The 16,417-nt window shown below is 36.4% G+C and overlaps 1 protein-coding gene across 1 annotated transcript; it reads right to left on the bottom strand.

The window, feature by feature from the left end:
• Positions 1-831: 831 nt before the first annotated feature.
• Positions 832-16,254, bottom strand: LOC107767305 (developmentally-regulated G-protein 3). Its single transcript, XM_075228296.1, has 10 exons — positions 16,087-16,254; positions 11,813-11,866; positions 10,116-10,289; positions 7,788-7,859; positions 5,254-5,313; positions 4,182-4,291; positions 3,784-4,083; positions 2,423-2,614; positions 1,374-1,425; positions 832-1,260 (listed from the first exon to the last, which is right to left on the bottom strand). Exons 1-10 carry the CDS (start codon positions 16,126-16,128, stop codon positions 1,210-1,212), a joined length of 1,107 nt encoding a protein of 368 aa, XP_075084397.1. The 5' UTR covers positions 16,129-16,254; the 3' UTR covers positions 832-1,209.
• Positions 16,255-16,417: the final 163 nt, after the last annotated feature.

The raw sequence follows: 16,417 nt of genomic DNA, 5'->3' as shown, positions 1-16,417 counted from the left end.
AACATTAGATGCAAGACGGAAAGAAAATTTCATGAATGAGGTAGCAAAAAAGGTGAATGAAATACAATATATATATATATATATATATATATATATATATATATATATATATATATATATATATATATATATATATATATAAAATTTCAAAAATCTAAGCAAAAAGAGACCTTCAATGAGTAAGGTTGAAATTCATTGAAAACATATAGATGAGTCTATATATAAAATTTGAGGAAGATTGGAGGTGAATTAGACTGATTTGATATCAAAATTCGTAGTTAAAATCGAGTTCAAAAAGATCTTCTGCAACACATGTATCACGCATGTATCTCACACACAGGTATACATATGATACAAAAATGATACACAGTGTGATACACATATCATCTTTTTCCATGTTCATCTTCTACTTCGAATTTTCAATTCAAGCCACCTCAAAACTCTACCAAATCATCCCAAAACTGAGATTTAAACTCTTTAAGATATATCCAATCTATTCCACCAACACCCACTCAAAAGAAAGCAAAAACTTGATATTTTTTTTACTACAAATAGCTAATTGGCTAATATTAATAATATTTTATGAATTGGCTAATTTTTTGTACTAACTTACTTATAGGCTGACATAACTGGTAATTTCCCTATATTAAATGGAAGTATTAGTGGGCAGGTTTGAAGTAATCTTGTAAATATTTACTTACCAGAATATTCTGAAATCTGACAAAAGTTTAATAGAGGTTGCATCAAACTAGATGGGAGCCAAACTAGAGATTTGGAAACTCCTACTCCTAGATTCTTTTTCCGACGCATGGAAAGCCCTGGTTTATGTAATGGAGATTTGAAGAAAGATTCAACATAAAATCATCAAAAACACTAAAAGTTCTCATGGAAAATTTTAGCTCCAGTTGGAGGCAACAGTGTATGAACAAACAAACTAAATTTTTGCAGTTTCAACTACCACTAACTGCTCCCTGGGGCAGGCTTTAGATGATACAGAGGACGATTAGCCAGCACATGTGCAGATTCACCATATAGCTTGTCCGTGACAACAGGCACAACAAGATTTACTTTGTTCAAACTAGATCTAACTACTGGAAAAAGGACAACTAAACCAAGGGATGCAATCTAGGACAAACCTCAACATGCGATGAAACCCTTTAGTGCTAGAGATCTGCATCAACTGCAGCATTCAAAGTACAAGTTCTACAATCACACCTTCTTGATGATTTGGACGACGTCTTCATCTTCTAGTTCATGTTCCTGGTACAGAACAAGTGTAAAGAACAGCATCCTAATTGCATAAAATCTAGGAAGGGACAAGCGACAAAGAAATCAGCGGATAAAATGTGATGCAAGCAGTTCAGAGTAATTACCCTGCCCACCCTCTGAGGTTTGTGTTTTGCACTTGAACCCCAAACCAGCGCACTGCAGCACCCAAGGCACATGATTGTTAAGAAGACAGAAAATATCACATCATACCAAACCTAAATGTTAAACATTGTATGACAAACTATATGAAATCAAATGATGCGAGTCAATGGAAAAAGGTCCTCAAAGACAGCATTATGACCATGCAAGTTATCATAATTGCCGAAGTTCAAATGGTGAATTACCAATGAGGGGCAATGATGATAAAAGCTTCGACCAAATGGACCAGGAGAGCACAGAAAAGCTATTTAAATCACAACAACAACTATGCTTCAATACGAAGCAAGTTGGCATCGGCAAAGGCTATTTTAAGACTCAAGACTGTAATTCTATCTGATTTGACCTTCATCAAATTATTTCGTTATCTGACAATAGACTTGAAGGAATAACAATTATGCTTCATCTGTCTTTTGACAGATAGAGTTCCTGTTTCTCACCATTAACAAAACCAAACACAAAAAAGAAGGGGAAAATGGAAATAAGTGTTTTACTGCCACAGATCCCACAAGCTCAATAAGCATTTGACTAGCAGCGGGCGTGATTTTTAGTATGGTGAAGGTTTGTATAATCCTAACAATTTATGATTTTTCCAGTAACTAGCTCAAGAAGCATTTGAATTTTTGAAGAATGCTAGGGAAGCTGTCTGGAGTTTGCAGTATCCCGCTCCTTTGGAGTTTCAGTAATTAACCTCAAACCCCCACCGGCCCACCCCCTCCCCCCGCCACACCCCGTTCTCCCTTTCTTTGCCATATTTGGACCATAGGAGAGAAGGTCCTTATCGAAGTATGCACAATTGTCCCTTCACGCACTTCCTATGCCCTCCTCATGTCTCCCTTGGAAATCCCTTTTCCCTTACTTTGTAAAGTAGAATACCATACTTTAGAAAAAAATTGCCATACTTAAACTCATCTTCTTGACAACACATGTGAAGGGTACTTCTAACATCAAATGTAAGAAAACTGTAAAAGAAGAACTGTTGAAAGGAACAACATACTATTTGAATTGTTTAACCATATCCTTGTGGATTCTGTCGCAGAAGTCCTCCACTGTCCTTCTCTTTGATGATAGAATTACTGGGTCCTCATAGTCTGGATTCATTCCCTTCGGCTTGGTGTATATACGGGTTAGACTGAGATATTCCCAAATCTTCTCGAGCAAGCCATCAAGATTCCATTCCAAATGAGCACTGCAGGAAATCATAGAAAAAGCATTTTACGATAAGATTGATAGATTCTTAAGTGAAGAGAAGACAAGAACTTAAAATGATTCCAGCAACTTCATTTCTCAGAGAATAAGGCAATGAAAAAACACAACAGAGAACAAAAACAGAAGCATAGATGACTAAAGACATGCACTACAGAAGTACAGCAATTAACGAAATTTATCAGGCTTGAACTGAGTGTAACATGTCAAAATGTATGATAAGAGCTTATATGAGAGTCTTAGTTACATACAATATGGGTGTAGTCATTCTCTACTACAAAAAGTAAGTACTACTCTACTAGAAAAAACAAAAGGCATGCTCAGTTATTATTTTACTAAAGTTCAAAGATCTATGTATGTTGTGAATCTAGAAATATTATGAAATTATACTCCAATCCTTCTGAATTTCGATAGATGTGATGACAGGAAGTCAGAGTAACCTCACTGAAAAGTAAATATAACCCAAAAAAAGATGGTTGTGAACCACAAGCAGGAAATGCATAGAACATTCATATCCATCCATAACTTTTGTAAGAGGTCCTTAACCCTGAACTCATGAAGTTCAAACGCCAAGCCTACGCCATGTGATGGAGCCAATCCAATCGTCCAAAAAGATCTAGCCAGCCAACACCTACTTGCCTCTTTACTGGACGGTGGCAGTTGAATCAATGTTTAGTAGAACAACTATTCAACTACACACATTACTTCAATAATGATTTTTCAATATCGGCTACTTGTTGTTGATATGATGTTTGCCAACCAAACGAAATCTAAGTCTGACCTTACTGGAAATATCAAAAGAAAAAAATTGACTTGAATAGGGTCAACTACAACGAGAAGAACAATGTGTCGCTCAAATGATGAATGGAAGGAATAAAGTGGCATACACAGTGCTAATCGAGATTTTACCAAGATTGCGGAGTCTGATGTATGTTCATCATCAAGAGTCAAGCTATATTAAAGAAGTGCATATTTCTTATACACTTTATCGAAGTATTAAGAAGTGAACATTTCTATTAGGCTTTCACCAATTTCATTCAATTTGTGTCACGGGTTCCTATATGTTGTTATCCATGAAGCTTTTATTTACCGAAATCTGTAAATGATAGATGAAAAGAAACAAACACAAAACTTTAAAAAATGGATAACTACCTGATCGGACAATAATGGGGAAGTTTATCCAGAATCTCTAGCTCTTCCATTGTGATTTGATCAATTTTGTTCACAACATAGATGCAAGGTGTGTATACTCTACTGCCTTCAATGACATCAATAAGGTCATCAGCAGTTGCATCATACCTAAGATGAACATCAGCATTATGTATTCTGTATTCACTGCATATGGCCTTTACGGTATCGAGGTCCAAATGAGTGTTGGTCACTGTTGATGTTAAATTGATCCCACCCTTCTCTTTCTTCCTGAATGTCAGATTAGGTGGTTCCTTGTTCAACCTAATAAAGGGAAGAGCACCAAGAATCGTGAATCAATAGGGGGGAAAAGGAAAAGCAGATTACATAAGGGGAACACAAACATTCCAACAGTCTATTACCTGATGCCAAATCCCTCAAGCTCTTTCTCGATGAGACGTTTGTGAGTAATTGGTTTTATTGCATCAAGAACAATAAGTATACAATTGCAAGTCCTTGCAGTACTGATAACCTGTATTTGTCATCAGTCACAAGATAAGTGATATTAAGCCCACCAACTACATCTTAATAAAACAAGAAATGAAGGTTGAAGACTCTCAAGGTATCATGTCATACATCAATAATCATGAGCACATGGCAATTCGTTTAGACCTATTTATAAAAGTAAAGAGGAATGGGGGACAGATATTTGAGGGAATGTGACTATTGTTGGCCGTGATTTGGTGCATTTAGTTGACATGCAACACCAGATCATCCCCTTTCTTAGTGTAGTTCTACAATAGTTATCATGTCTTCATTATAGCCAAAATATTCAGGTCCTTCCTTAGTATAGCTATTCATTGAAGGTACAGTTAGGAAGGGGAAATGACCAATGTAAATCTGGATGTAACTATGGCTTTATCAAGAAGTGGGTGTATTTTCTTTGAGAGGTGTGCTTTAGTGGTTCCATATACTTCATTCAACTGTTTATAATTTCATCCCATCTACTCCAAATTATTTGGCAATTTTTATTGGAGAAGAAGTTAAGAAAGAAATAATTTGATGCATAAGCTTAATATGTAAGAAGTACCAAAACTACCCTTTGATGTTTGTTTTTATATGCACTGGGGCCTACAACAACTCATGTCAATGGTAAATTAGGAATGTAAAAGTTAAATAGTTTCTAAATAATTAGATATAGCAAAGGTTACTCATTTTGCGACCCAAAAAAAAAGAAAAGAGTATTAAGCAAATGAGAATGGAGGGTGTATTCAATGTGGAGAAAATACACAGATATTCTCTGGTATCTTCTTGACTGATCTTCATCATGATTGGAGAGAATTCATTTCAGGTACCATTTTCTTAGGTTTTAAATGTATCTACTTGTTGTCTTGGATACAGAGTCCTTAAAAATTAAATCTCTGTTTTCTTATGAAAACATATATGGTGCTAAAGAAATAATGAGATAGCTAAGAAGCAAACGCAACACTTTACCTGCCTTCCTCTACCTTTTCCATCCTTGGCACCCTCAATAATTCCTGGGAGATCCAACAACTACCAAAAAAATCAGGAAAAGGGATGAGCAAGAGAGTTTTATATTAAGCAAAATTATAGAATCAAACATTATGATTTTTATTTTATAAGTAGAATTAACATTATGATGCTTGTGAGATGGATAATCCTATATGATGTGAACCACACACATTAAAGAAAAAGAAGAAATAAGGATATCAAGAGTAAAAGCTAAGTAGTCTTTCACACTGTTCACCATGTGCCCTTGTTTGCAATAAAGTTGATAAAAGAGTTTCATGAATTAGGAAAACTTAGTAATACTTCACTACCTGGCACCTGCAACTTTAGTTTTATTTACATTCTCCCAATTACAGGTATCTTTTGTGCGGACTAATGCTTATTTTTATTGCCTGCATGGTGAATAACACAACTTTGCCACCGGTCAGGAGCTCGCTCTTAACATGTACAATTAAAAGAAAAGATAAGGAGGGAAATGACGAATGGAAGTTAATGTTGGGTTAATTTTGGGGAAACGGACCAATTCAGCCTTGAGGAGCCCAATGCTATGAATAGATACCATTAATAAAAAGAAATCAAATTTATTAGAAGTTGGTACATAACACCACACAACTTAATCAGCACTTGACATCCAAAAATAAAGGGCAGCTCCATGCACTAAACATCTCGCGTTCATGCAGGGTCTGGGCAAGGCAGCGTACCCAAAATTTTCAATAAAAACTGGTTTTTTACACTGAAAGCCTTTTTGTCTCATTCATTCCACATCTACTTATCTTTGACCATTTTCCTTCTCGAGGAAAGAGCTTCCACATTAAGGCCAGGTTAACTCACTTGGCTCCAACAATGCTATACATTAAGGGGGTGTTTGGTTTACCTCACTAATAGAAATAATCTCAACATAAAATTCTGCTAAGTTAATATCATGTATGGTTGGTTGTACAAGAAAAAAATAAATGCCACGTAACTCTATAAAGTGGTTGGTTACTCTGCATTGTTTATACATGCACAAGTATGGGGTATGCACAACCTGCTCAGATACCACGATTATTAAAAAGATACATGCATAATTTATGCAAAAATCTGTATGTTATTTTATGTAGAATAGAATGTGGAATAAGAATACATGTATTAGCCATACACGGAGTATTCCCACAAATTGGGTTTAGGGAGGGCAGTGTGTACGCAACCTTACCCCTACCTGAAGCGGGTAGAGAGGTTGTTTCTCATAGGCCCTCAGCTCAAGGCACGCATAATCACAGCAGTAAGGAAAAACAATATAGTAGTGAAAAAAAGTCATGAAAAGAAGCAGATAGCAACAAAACCAATGCAGAAGCAACATCGGATAGTAACAGAAATCTAAGAATAAAACAAAATGAGAATAATCCTAAAACTACTGGTATGGAAAGGAAGTAGCTCTATACCCTACGAATCCTCTACCCTAATAATCTTCTATCCTAATTCTCGACCTCCACAACCTTCTGTCAAGGGTCATGTCCTCGGTAAGCTGAAGATGTACCATGTCCTGCCTAATCATATCTCCCCAATACTTCTTCGGCCTTCCTCTACCTCTCCTAAAAGTAACTAAGAATAACTAAAGTAATCAATCCCTATTTTATTATTCACCGTATAAAAAATAAATTTATCATAATCTCTCCATAACTAGCCCGTGAACAAATGACCAATAATACATTAAAGGCTCTTCCAGAAAAGGGAATTTTCGGCTTCATCAGTGCTTCATATTAATGGGGAAGAATGCTCTTGTAATAAGGCAAGCCACGAATAGAATTGCAAGCAGTGCAGGTTCTTCTAGGAAAAATTATACTGATACTCACCCTAGAGAGAATAGCAATAATTGCTTCTAGCTTATAAAAGGAAACACAATCACAACATTTAGCAAGTGATTCTAATATATAAGAGAAAACAATATACATATGAAATCACAACTCTTTATTCTTATACTTTTGGATAAGTGAAACCACATCTTATACCTAGTGTCAACATAATCATAATTTGAACATACTCTCCCTTAAAACTGAGAAAAAGTACACTTCAAGAGACCCACGATTTAGTGTTCACTCCTAAGTTAATCAGTTAATCAACAAGTTAGATAACTGCCTTCCATAGTTCAGAGTTCACTCCTCCTCTGATTATCTGGATTATATAATTGAAACTAAGACATTTACAGAAGCAACCAGTGGCTAATAAAACCTAGAAGCACATTGCAAGGAAGAAAATCCTCCATGAGAAAATCTCATTGCAGAGTAACTAGTACAAACTGTTTTCAAATTCTCCTTATTTATGATTACAAAAATCTACTTCCAAATATTTCTGGACACAAGTGAGCAAAAGTAGTATCAGTATCCAAATAGATCAATTCCTATTCTCATCAAAAAAGCAGTACTCCTTCAAGTTGACAGTTTTATTTGCACAAGTAGCAAACTATAGCTGATGCGTTCTTAAGTGCCAGGTTCTAAAAAAATCATGAAGGTTTATGATACCTGGATTTTAGCTCCTCGATACATGATGACACCAGGAATGCACGTTAAGGTGGTAAATTCATATGAAGCAACCTGTCAACCACAGAAGAGGGCTTGTTAAGAAAAGGCATAATGAAACCACCTTGCAACGTAAAGTTCCATCGTGTTTTTCCTAGAAGCGTCAAGCCAACAGAACAGGTTATATTTGCTTGGACAGCCGATTGTAGTAGCACAAATGACTCGTAATCAAAGGCTTCACTACTTAGAAAAGAGTTGATTTTGCTTTAAAGATACAGATCCGACTAATGATCAATAACTACCTATATATTTTCTTGCCACTACTTTTAAAGTTCATTTGGTGGTCCCCAAAAAGTTAGAGCAGAAAAACAATCAACTCGAGAAATAACTGATTTGCTTATTTCTTGACTTACGAGAATCAAAATCAAATGATGAAGCCTTTTCTCCCCTTGAAATGTTAATTTGTCTCTGATTAATGATCACAAGTTAAACCTTGTGATAAGAAATTAGATCTAACTTCCAAAATAGAGAACGTAGTAAAAAGTAAAAACTCTTGCCCCCTTCCATCCATAAAAGAGAGAGAAAGGAAAGAGAAACACAAAATAATAGATAAGGGAAAACGTTATGTAAGAACAAAGGATAAGTTTCCAGAAAACAAACCTGAGCAACTTGTGCTACTATATTTTAAAGAGATTTCTAGCTAACACGGCGCATGTATTCAAATTGACTAAGTTAAGCATTCAAATTAATCAAGTTAGGCCCTGATTAGGAGACTGTTACATGTATTCAAATTGACTAAGTTAAGCATTCAAATTGATCAAGCTAGGTACCCTGATTAGGAGACTGTTACAAAACTATATTGCCACTTCACCTTCCCTATTCTGTGATAAACTCAAGAATAGACACATTAACTACCAAATCACTAAGCAAGCTATAGAATCACAATTTGACATTATAAGAGTAACTTCCATGTGTAAATTCGTCCAACTTATATTGAAACAAGTTCTATGTTTCGTGCATAGGTCCATCTTTTCAGACTCTAGTTCATGCTGATGCTACTACAGTACAGCGCATGGCAATGCTACTCAGCTACTGTAGTGAAGAAGATCCACATCTAGCAATTAGTTTATATTTGCAGGTAGGAAATTTATATGTCTTTCATGACTCAGAGTATCAGCACCACCTACTTTTAACAGTGTAACCTACCCACAAAGACTTCAAGCCGATTCTTTTCTGTTGAATGTTATCAGCCGCAAAAGCTAAGAAAAGAAGAATTCAAGAAAGCATCTTCATGCATCTATAGAGCTAAAGTGTTTAATTTGTTGCCCTCATGTTTCTCCTATTCTAGAAGATTTCTCACTTTTCCCTAATAAACTCATTATTAAATTTTTCAGTTATGCTCCTTGCTCAAAGACTACATTTCCCACACTTCATAGAAAAGACTAAATTTCCTAGAAGAATTATATATATGTTCCTTTTTTCCTCTTATTATTCATTCTGGAGTTCCAAAAATCATTTGTGAAGAATACAACAACTCCTTATTTGAAGGATAAACTTCATTTTGCATCATTGTACTGCTTTCTCATCAATATAAAGTTCGTTACTCATAGTAAATCTTTTTCCTTCCAAAACCATGTGAACTTTCAAACCACAAAAATTTGAAATTGTATCTGCCAATTCTTATCATCTTAAAGAGCATATGAGCCAGAGTATCATACTCATTTCCTCTAAGAGGGGGCTGAGTTCAGAAAAACTAAGTGTTTTTACATGTTTAACACAAATCAACTCCCCCCCCCCCCCAAAAAAAAAAACACACACACACCCCACGAGGCCAACCATGGCTTTTCTACATTTTCCCCTTGGTAAGTTGTATCTCCGACCTCATGGTTCGAGCTGGAACATAATTATTCCAAGAAAAAGCTGATCTTTCAACTGAAAAGGATTCCATACGCTATTTGACACTTCAAAAATTCAAACTTCTAAGAAGCTAATACAAGACCCTTTTTCATAATTACAATAACGACAAAATTTTACCTCTTATCGTACACTATTTCTTTATAAAGTAAATAATTATATTGATGATGGGGAAAACTTGTATACAAGCCGTATACTAAAAAAAGTAAAGAACCTACACTGCAATATGGTTCTGTACAAAGAAACCCAATCATCTATACATGTATGGACCTCCTGGGTGAACCAAAAAGAAACTAGAAACAAGAGACTGTTTTGCAGTTTTCTTATCTACACTTCTGTTAGTCAAAAGAGAATTCATGAACTAATAGAATCAAAGTACTAGATAACGAACTTAGATATCATTGGATGGTTACACACCTCAGAAAAAGTTCCAGTCAATTTGTTCAAGAGTGTCGACTTTCCAACTGAAGGAAAGCCCACTAAACCCACTCTTGCATCACCGCTTTTTGTAACATCAAAACCTTCTCCAGCTCCACCACCACCTTTTGATGTAGGTGTAAGAAGCTCCCTTCGAAGTTTTGCCAGTTTTGCCTAGCCATGCATTGCATTACAAAAGTATTAGGCCGTAGTATGAAAAACAAATCATACAATAAAATAACCATAGCAAGTAATTATAGTTTTTATGCATGTTAACATTTAATGAGTGTGCGAAAATATATACTTGTTTTTCCCATGTGTACTGCACATATCTCTAACCAAAACCTAATGCAGAAATTCTGATATTATACCAATTAGATTTTCGGAAAAGAAAAAATATCGAGTTTTGGAGTTAGAGATGTGTTATAATGCTGTCAAACCACATCAACAGTTATATACAACAAGATGTCCTATGCTAATCTGAGAAGCTCTTGAAGCTCCCTCGAAGGCTTGCCGGTTTTGCCTAACCATGTATTGCATCACAAGACTACCAGTTTGTAGTATGAAAAGCTCATTGTACTATAAAATAACCATAGCAAGTGAATTTAGTAAAATCTCTTTGTATTGATGGTAAATTTACCTATTTATTTTTTAGCATGTTGCTATTTCAGAGATGAATGAGTGCGAGAATACTCGTTTCATCCCACGTTACTGCATCTATGACTAACAAAAAACTAATATCAGAAATCTGATAATACACAAGTTGGAGTTCTGGAAAAGAAAAGAAACATCAAGTTTTGGAGTTAGAGATGTGTTATAATGATGTCAAACCACACCAACAGTTATACATAGGACAATTATACATGCTAATTCGAGCAGCTGTAAACAGAAAATGCCGCCGCTAGAAATGAAGTGAACAAGAAGAAGTATACAGGATTAAAACATAGTTCGATGACTTTCTATCACAGAAAGAGTAAATGGAAAAGTTGCTAATAAAGAGGAAAAGAATATTAGAACGTTCTTTCATAGTAAATGACATGAATTATGTAATTCAAGAAGATAAGATCTAAACTAGCGTTAATTTTACGCATTACCTAAATATCACCTTAAATGTTTTAAAGAACTCAAGACTGTTTGTAAAACAGATATTCTCAGATCAACCAGCATCTAAACTAGAGAAAACAACTAAAAGCATTGGAAGATTATATATGCACGGTATCTTGACAAACCTAGGGCAATTTTTTTTTTTTTGGGTGGGGGGGGGGGGGGGTTGCAATTTTTAGGCACATAATATTTCAACCCGATCATTACATTTGGACAACAGAAAAACACTAGACACATATTTACTAGCATCAACCTATAATATGACATTTTAATAGAAAGCATGATAAGCAAAAGAATAAATTAATTTTGGGTAAGAAAATATTTTCCAGTTGTTGGTTATGTCTCGTGTATGGTTAAGAGTCTTGATTAAAAACCTGATTATGGAAGGGGGGGAAAAACAAAATCCAAATATAACTTTAGAGTGATGTAAGCTCATGACATGTCAACAAATCCAAGAATGTGAAAAATCATACTTCCCTTTGTCTACAATAATGAACATAAAACATAAGCAACCCAACTGCATATCAATGACCCGACAATAAATTTCGTGTAACCTCAGAAATTAACCAATCAAATATTTGTGACTGTGCTACCTTTAACAAACCGAGATGATGAGCAGTAGCTTTGTTCTTTTGGGTCTTAGCCATCTGCAAGCAAAGAGACAATTTCTCACTTTCTAGTCAACAGTAATATCTATTCGGCGTAAAGAAATAAAGGTGTCATATGGCCAAAGACATAATTGAGCGAATACAAACTGAACAAAGAAATATCTAGAATTTAATGAAAAGATGCAATCAACTTAGTTTACTCTGCTACTCTAATCGGTATGATTCAAATACACATAAGAAGAATCGAATAGATCTATTAATATGGATTTTTCCTCTTTGACTTTAGATGCATGAACATTGAAAGTTCCAGGTCTACACAGCACGTTCAAAGTCTTATTTTTTGATAATATTTTTTTTTTGATAAGGTAAGTTATATTAATCAAAAGGAATAAAAAAAAACTCCCGTATACAAGAAGTATACCAAAAAGTAAGAGAATTTACATCAGAACATGATTCTCTACAAAAGACGCCCAATCTTCTACACAAGTAGGTGCTATATGGGTGCACCAAAAAGCGATCAAAGATAAAAGACTATTCTTAAGTTGTGAAATAGAAGACTCAATCCCCTCAAAAACTCTCCTATTTCTCTATCCCCCAAACTATCTACATAAGAGCTAATGGGGCGAACTTCACACGCCTTTTGCTTGCTTCTTCTGCGAAAACCGGCCCAGCTATGTAACATATCCTTTACAGTGCTTGGCATCACCCATTGAACACCAAAAAGATATAAGATTGCCCTCCACAAACCCGAGGAAGCAGGGCAATGCAACAGAAGGTGATCAACTTCTTCCCCTGAGCTTTTACACATGTAGCACCAGCTAACAAGTGTAATTCCTCTCTTTCGCAAATTTTCAGCAGTCAAGATCATTCCCCTCACCGCTAGCCAGGCAAAGAAGCACACCTTCGTTGGCGCCTTAGGGATCCAGATCGAGGAGTATGGAAAAGTAGCCTCCTCTCTCACCAACATACTCTGATAAAAGGACTTTACAGTGAACAAATCATCGCCACGCAACCCCCATCTCCAAGAATCACACGATGGATGGGGCCTTTCTTGCATGTATAGCAGTGCCAACAAATCTTGGAGCTCTGCAATCTCCCAATCTTGCATGTTCCTTCTAAAAGAGAGGTCCCATACCACCACCCCTTCATGCTCCTTGCGAATTTGTTGGACCATTAGTTCCTTCTGGTTTGAAACTCTGAAGACGTTGGGGAAAGAGACCCTTAGAGTATCCTCTCCACACCACCTGTGATTCCAAAAGCTGATTCTCATTCCATCTCCCGCCCTGTAAGTGATGTTGCCATTGAAGGCTTCCCAGTTCTTCATGATGTTCCTCCACATGCCACACCTGAACGGTGTTGTGATTGCCTTGGTCCTCCAACCCCCTCCCGTTGAATCGTACTTTTCTACTATGACCTCCCTCCATAGAGCATGCTCTTCTACCCCGAATCTCCACAGCCACTTCCCCAGCAAAGCTCTGTTGAATACCCTAAGATCTTTTACTCCAAGTCCACTCCACTTCTTTGGGGAAGTGACTGTCTCACAATTCACTAGATGAAACTTTCTAGTTTCATCCGCCGCATCCCAAAGAAAATTCCTTTGAAGGCGCTCCGGTTTATCTGTGATGCTCACTGGAGCTTGCAACAGGGACAAGTAATAGGTAGGATACTCGACAAAGTGCTATTGATAAGCACTTCCTTACCACCTTTTGACAAGTATCGTTTCTGCCAGCCTGCTAGTCTTTTTTCAACCCTTTCAATCACTGGATTCCAAACCGTAGTATCCTTATGCGAAGCGCCCAATGGTAAACCTAGGTAAGTGGTGGGAAGAGAGCCCAACTTACATCTGAGGACATGAGACAAAGCATCAATGTTGGCAATTTCACCCACCGGGAAAATCTCGCACTTGCCGAGGCTGATTTTGAGTCATGATACTATCTGAAACCACTGCAGGATCTGCTTCAGGCAGGTCAACTGATCCATATCGGCATCACAGAAAACCAGGGTGTCATCCGCAAAAAGCAAATGAGAGACTCTTCGGGCACTGGGCACCCCGATCGGAGCTAAGAATCCTCTCAAGAAGCCTCCGTCCGCCGCACGATCCATCATTTTACTCAGAGCATCCATCACTAGGATGAATAACATGAGGATAGGGGGTCACCTTGCCTGAGGCCCCTGGAGCTGCCAAAGAAACCACACGGGCTACCATTAACTAGGACAGAGAATCTGACTGAGGAAATGCAGAACTTGATCCATCCCCTCCATCTTTCCCCAAACCCCATCCGCATCATAATGAAATCCAAGAACTCCCAATTAACACAGTCGAAAGCCTTCTCAAGGTCCAACTTGCACAGTAAGCCGGGTTCCCTATTTTTCCTTCTGGAGTCTACTAGTTCGTTTGCCACCAAAGCGGCGTCCAGGATCTGCCTACCTTCCATAATATATAACAATTAACCAAAGTTAATGGTGGATTTATTTTGTTTTCGATTTAGTTAGAATATAAGAGTGAAGATAAATGGATTTAAATCTACGGGTATGTTAGGATAGCTCCATTTCGAGTGGACTTAAAGGTCCAATACTTATTTCTCGGGTTTCAAAATTATTGGGTTTCACCGGGACACCGAAACTTGATTGTCCATCATTTGATGTCATTCACTATGTTGTATGCAACATAATAACCTACCAATTTCAAAAAGTATCTTGAGGCATGGACAAACGAAGCAAAAACTTGCACTAAGCCATATAAGTTTATCCAAACCTTGCTATTTAGTAAGTAATACTTATCAAATTAGGGACTCAGAATGAGACTTTTCATAACGGTAGTGTCTAGACCAGTTTGCGTGCACCTCGACTATTTCACCCGGTACCTGCTACCTCCTACCCGCCAGGGGCGGATCTACGTTGCTACAAGCGGTGTCATCCGACACCGCTTTGCTAAAATTTTCTACAAAATTATAGGTGATTGAAAAACAGAAACATCAATAGCCATTGAGATGACACTACTTTACAAACAAAGTGGTTCCAGTCTGGTGGTCGTGCGGCACTACTTCCAGCGAAGGAGGTCACAGGTTCCATTCCCGGCATAGGCGCTTATTCTTTATTTTATTTTTACATATAAAAACCTCAGAATGACACCAGGCCCAATCTGAGCAAAGGCTGTAGTACGATTCGGAGAAAGAATATGAAACAGAATCTAAAGGAACTCTTTGTTTAAACTTTAAAGGGCTCTTAATATTATTATAGAAAAACATATATCGTTGGCTTATATATTCTATAACTTCTTACTTAGTTCTGACTTCCTATTCCAATTCTGCACTCTCCTTTACCAGCTCCAACCTTGGGCGGCTCATCACGTACGATTCTCCATTAGATTCTTTTTTCCCCTAAAGTAATTTAAGTATATTTTCTTGGGACTAGTGTTAATAATTTATGATTTGGAATCTTGGAATAAAGAATATCACAATTGAGATTTAAACATAGGATCTATAGCAACTTTTGAGCCCCTTTCCTACTTTACTAGAATTTTTCCTAATGTCAAGGGAATTCAATTGTTTACATATAACAAAAAAATATTTGTTTATATCCTAATTATGCAATATAATATTCTAACAAAGGGATTCAGTTGAACCCCTTTTCTCTACTCCACCGCTTTGTCTCATTGTAGTAATTTGTTTACTGGTTCAATTTTTAAATTATCGACACCACTTGTATAAAATCCTACGTACGCCCCTGCTACCAGCCGATACCGGGTAACTCTGACTACCTCAAATGGAGAAATCACCTAATTCTATTGAGATTTGAACCTAAGACCTCATAGTTCTCCTTGGAACCCAAAATGATATCTTTCCCATTCCATTGCCATTTATTTCTGAAATTCCATTATAGAAATCCAGTATATACTTGTCCTTTTGTTTAGGAAATATAAGCATTATCCTTTCCCGTTTAATTTTTCTCATTCTGTCTTTTCCATTTCTCGGTTAAATTTCATTTATTTTTTTATGCAAAAAGAATTAAGTTATTCATACAGCTATAAAAAAGCTTAGATACTCTACTCTGAAAATTAAATAATGCACAAAAAAATCAGCCTTTTTTAAATATCATAAAGCTCTATAACTAAAAATGTTGATTTTTTAAAATAGTTAGCAGAAAATTGATACAGTAATAGCTAAAATTGAAATGATTAATTTCATTTAATCATCTGAGTAATATATTTTTTCGAATTTAAACGAAATAAAACAATAAATCGAGTCTTTTTTTTATACCTCATCTTCGATGTCTTTGATTTTCTGCATAACGGTCGCCATGGTTTGGTGGATTCGAACTCTCTGGAAAGTTTCGACGGAAGAAAGGGGCAGAGAGAAGAGGGACTAAAGTTTAAAGACAGCGCTGAGAATTTAGGAGTTTTCCCGAGTGTGTGCTTTTGAGGTTTAGTGACGGAGAAAATGACAAAAATGATCCTTACATTTGGTGTAGATTTAAAATGGTGTCTTAATATGCTTTTGAGTAGTTCTGGTCCCTTAAGTTTGTTAAAATGAACACTTTTGGTCTTCCTAAAAATTTCACTCCTTTCGATTGATGTGACAAAGTTTGACT

This window comes from Nicotiana tabacum, chromosome 13, assembly GCF_000715075.1.
Source record: "Nicotiana tabacum cultivar K326 chromosome 13, ASM71507v2, whole genome shotgun sequence".
In the NCBI taxonomy this organism is placed as follows: domain Eukaryota; kingdom Viridiplantae; phylum Streptophyta; class Magnoliopsida; order Solanales; family Solanaceae; genus Nicotiana; species Nicotiana tabacum.
Note: the sequence above shows the minus strand (reverse complement) of the source record. Positions and strands in the feature narration are given on the sequence as shown.

What these genes read in the sequence shown, in the direction of transcription:
- LOC107767305 (XM_075228296.1), bottom strand. Translation starts at nt 16,128, where the DNA reads ATGGCGACCGTTATGCAGAAAATCAAAGACATCGAAGATGAG. An exon ending in ATCGAGGAGCTAAAATCCAG is followed by an intron (nt 5,314 to 7,787) that starts GTATCATAAACC and finishes TTTTTTTGGTAG; the next exon opens with TTGTTGGATCTCCCAGGAAT. An exon ending in ATGGTTAAACAATTCAAATA is followed by an intron (nt 1,426 to 2,422) that starts GTATGTTGTTCC and finishes TGGGTGCTGCAG; the next exon opens with TGCGCTGGTTTGGGGTTCAA.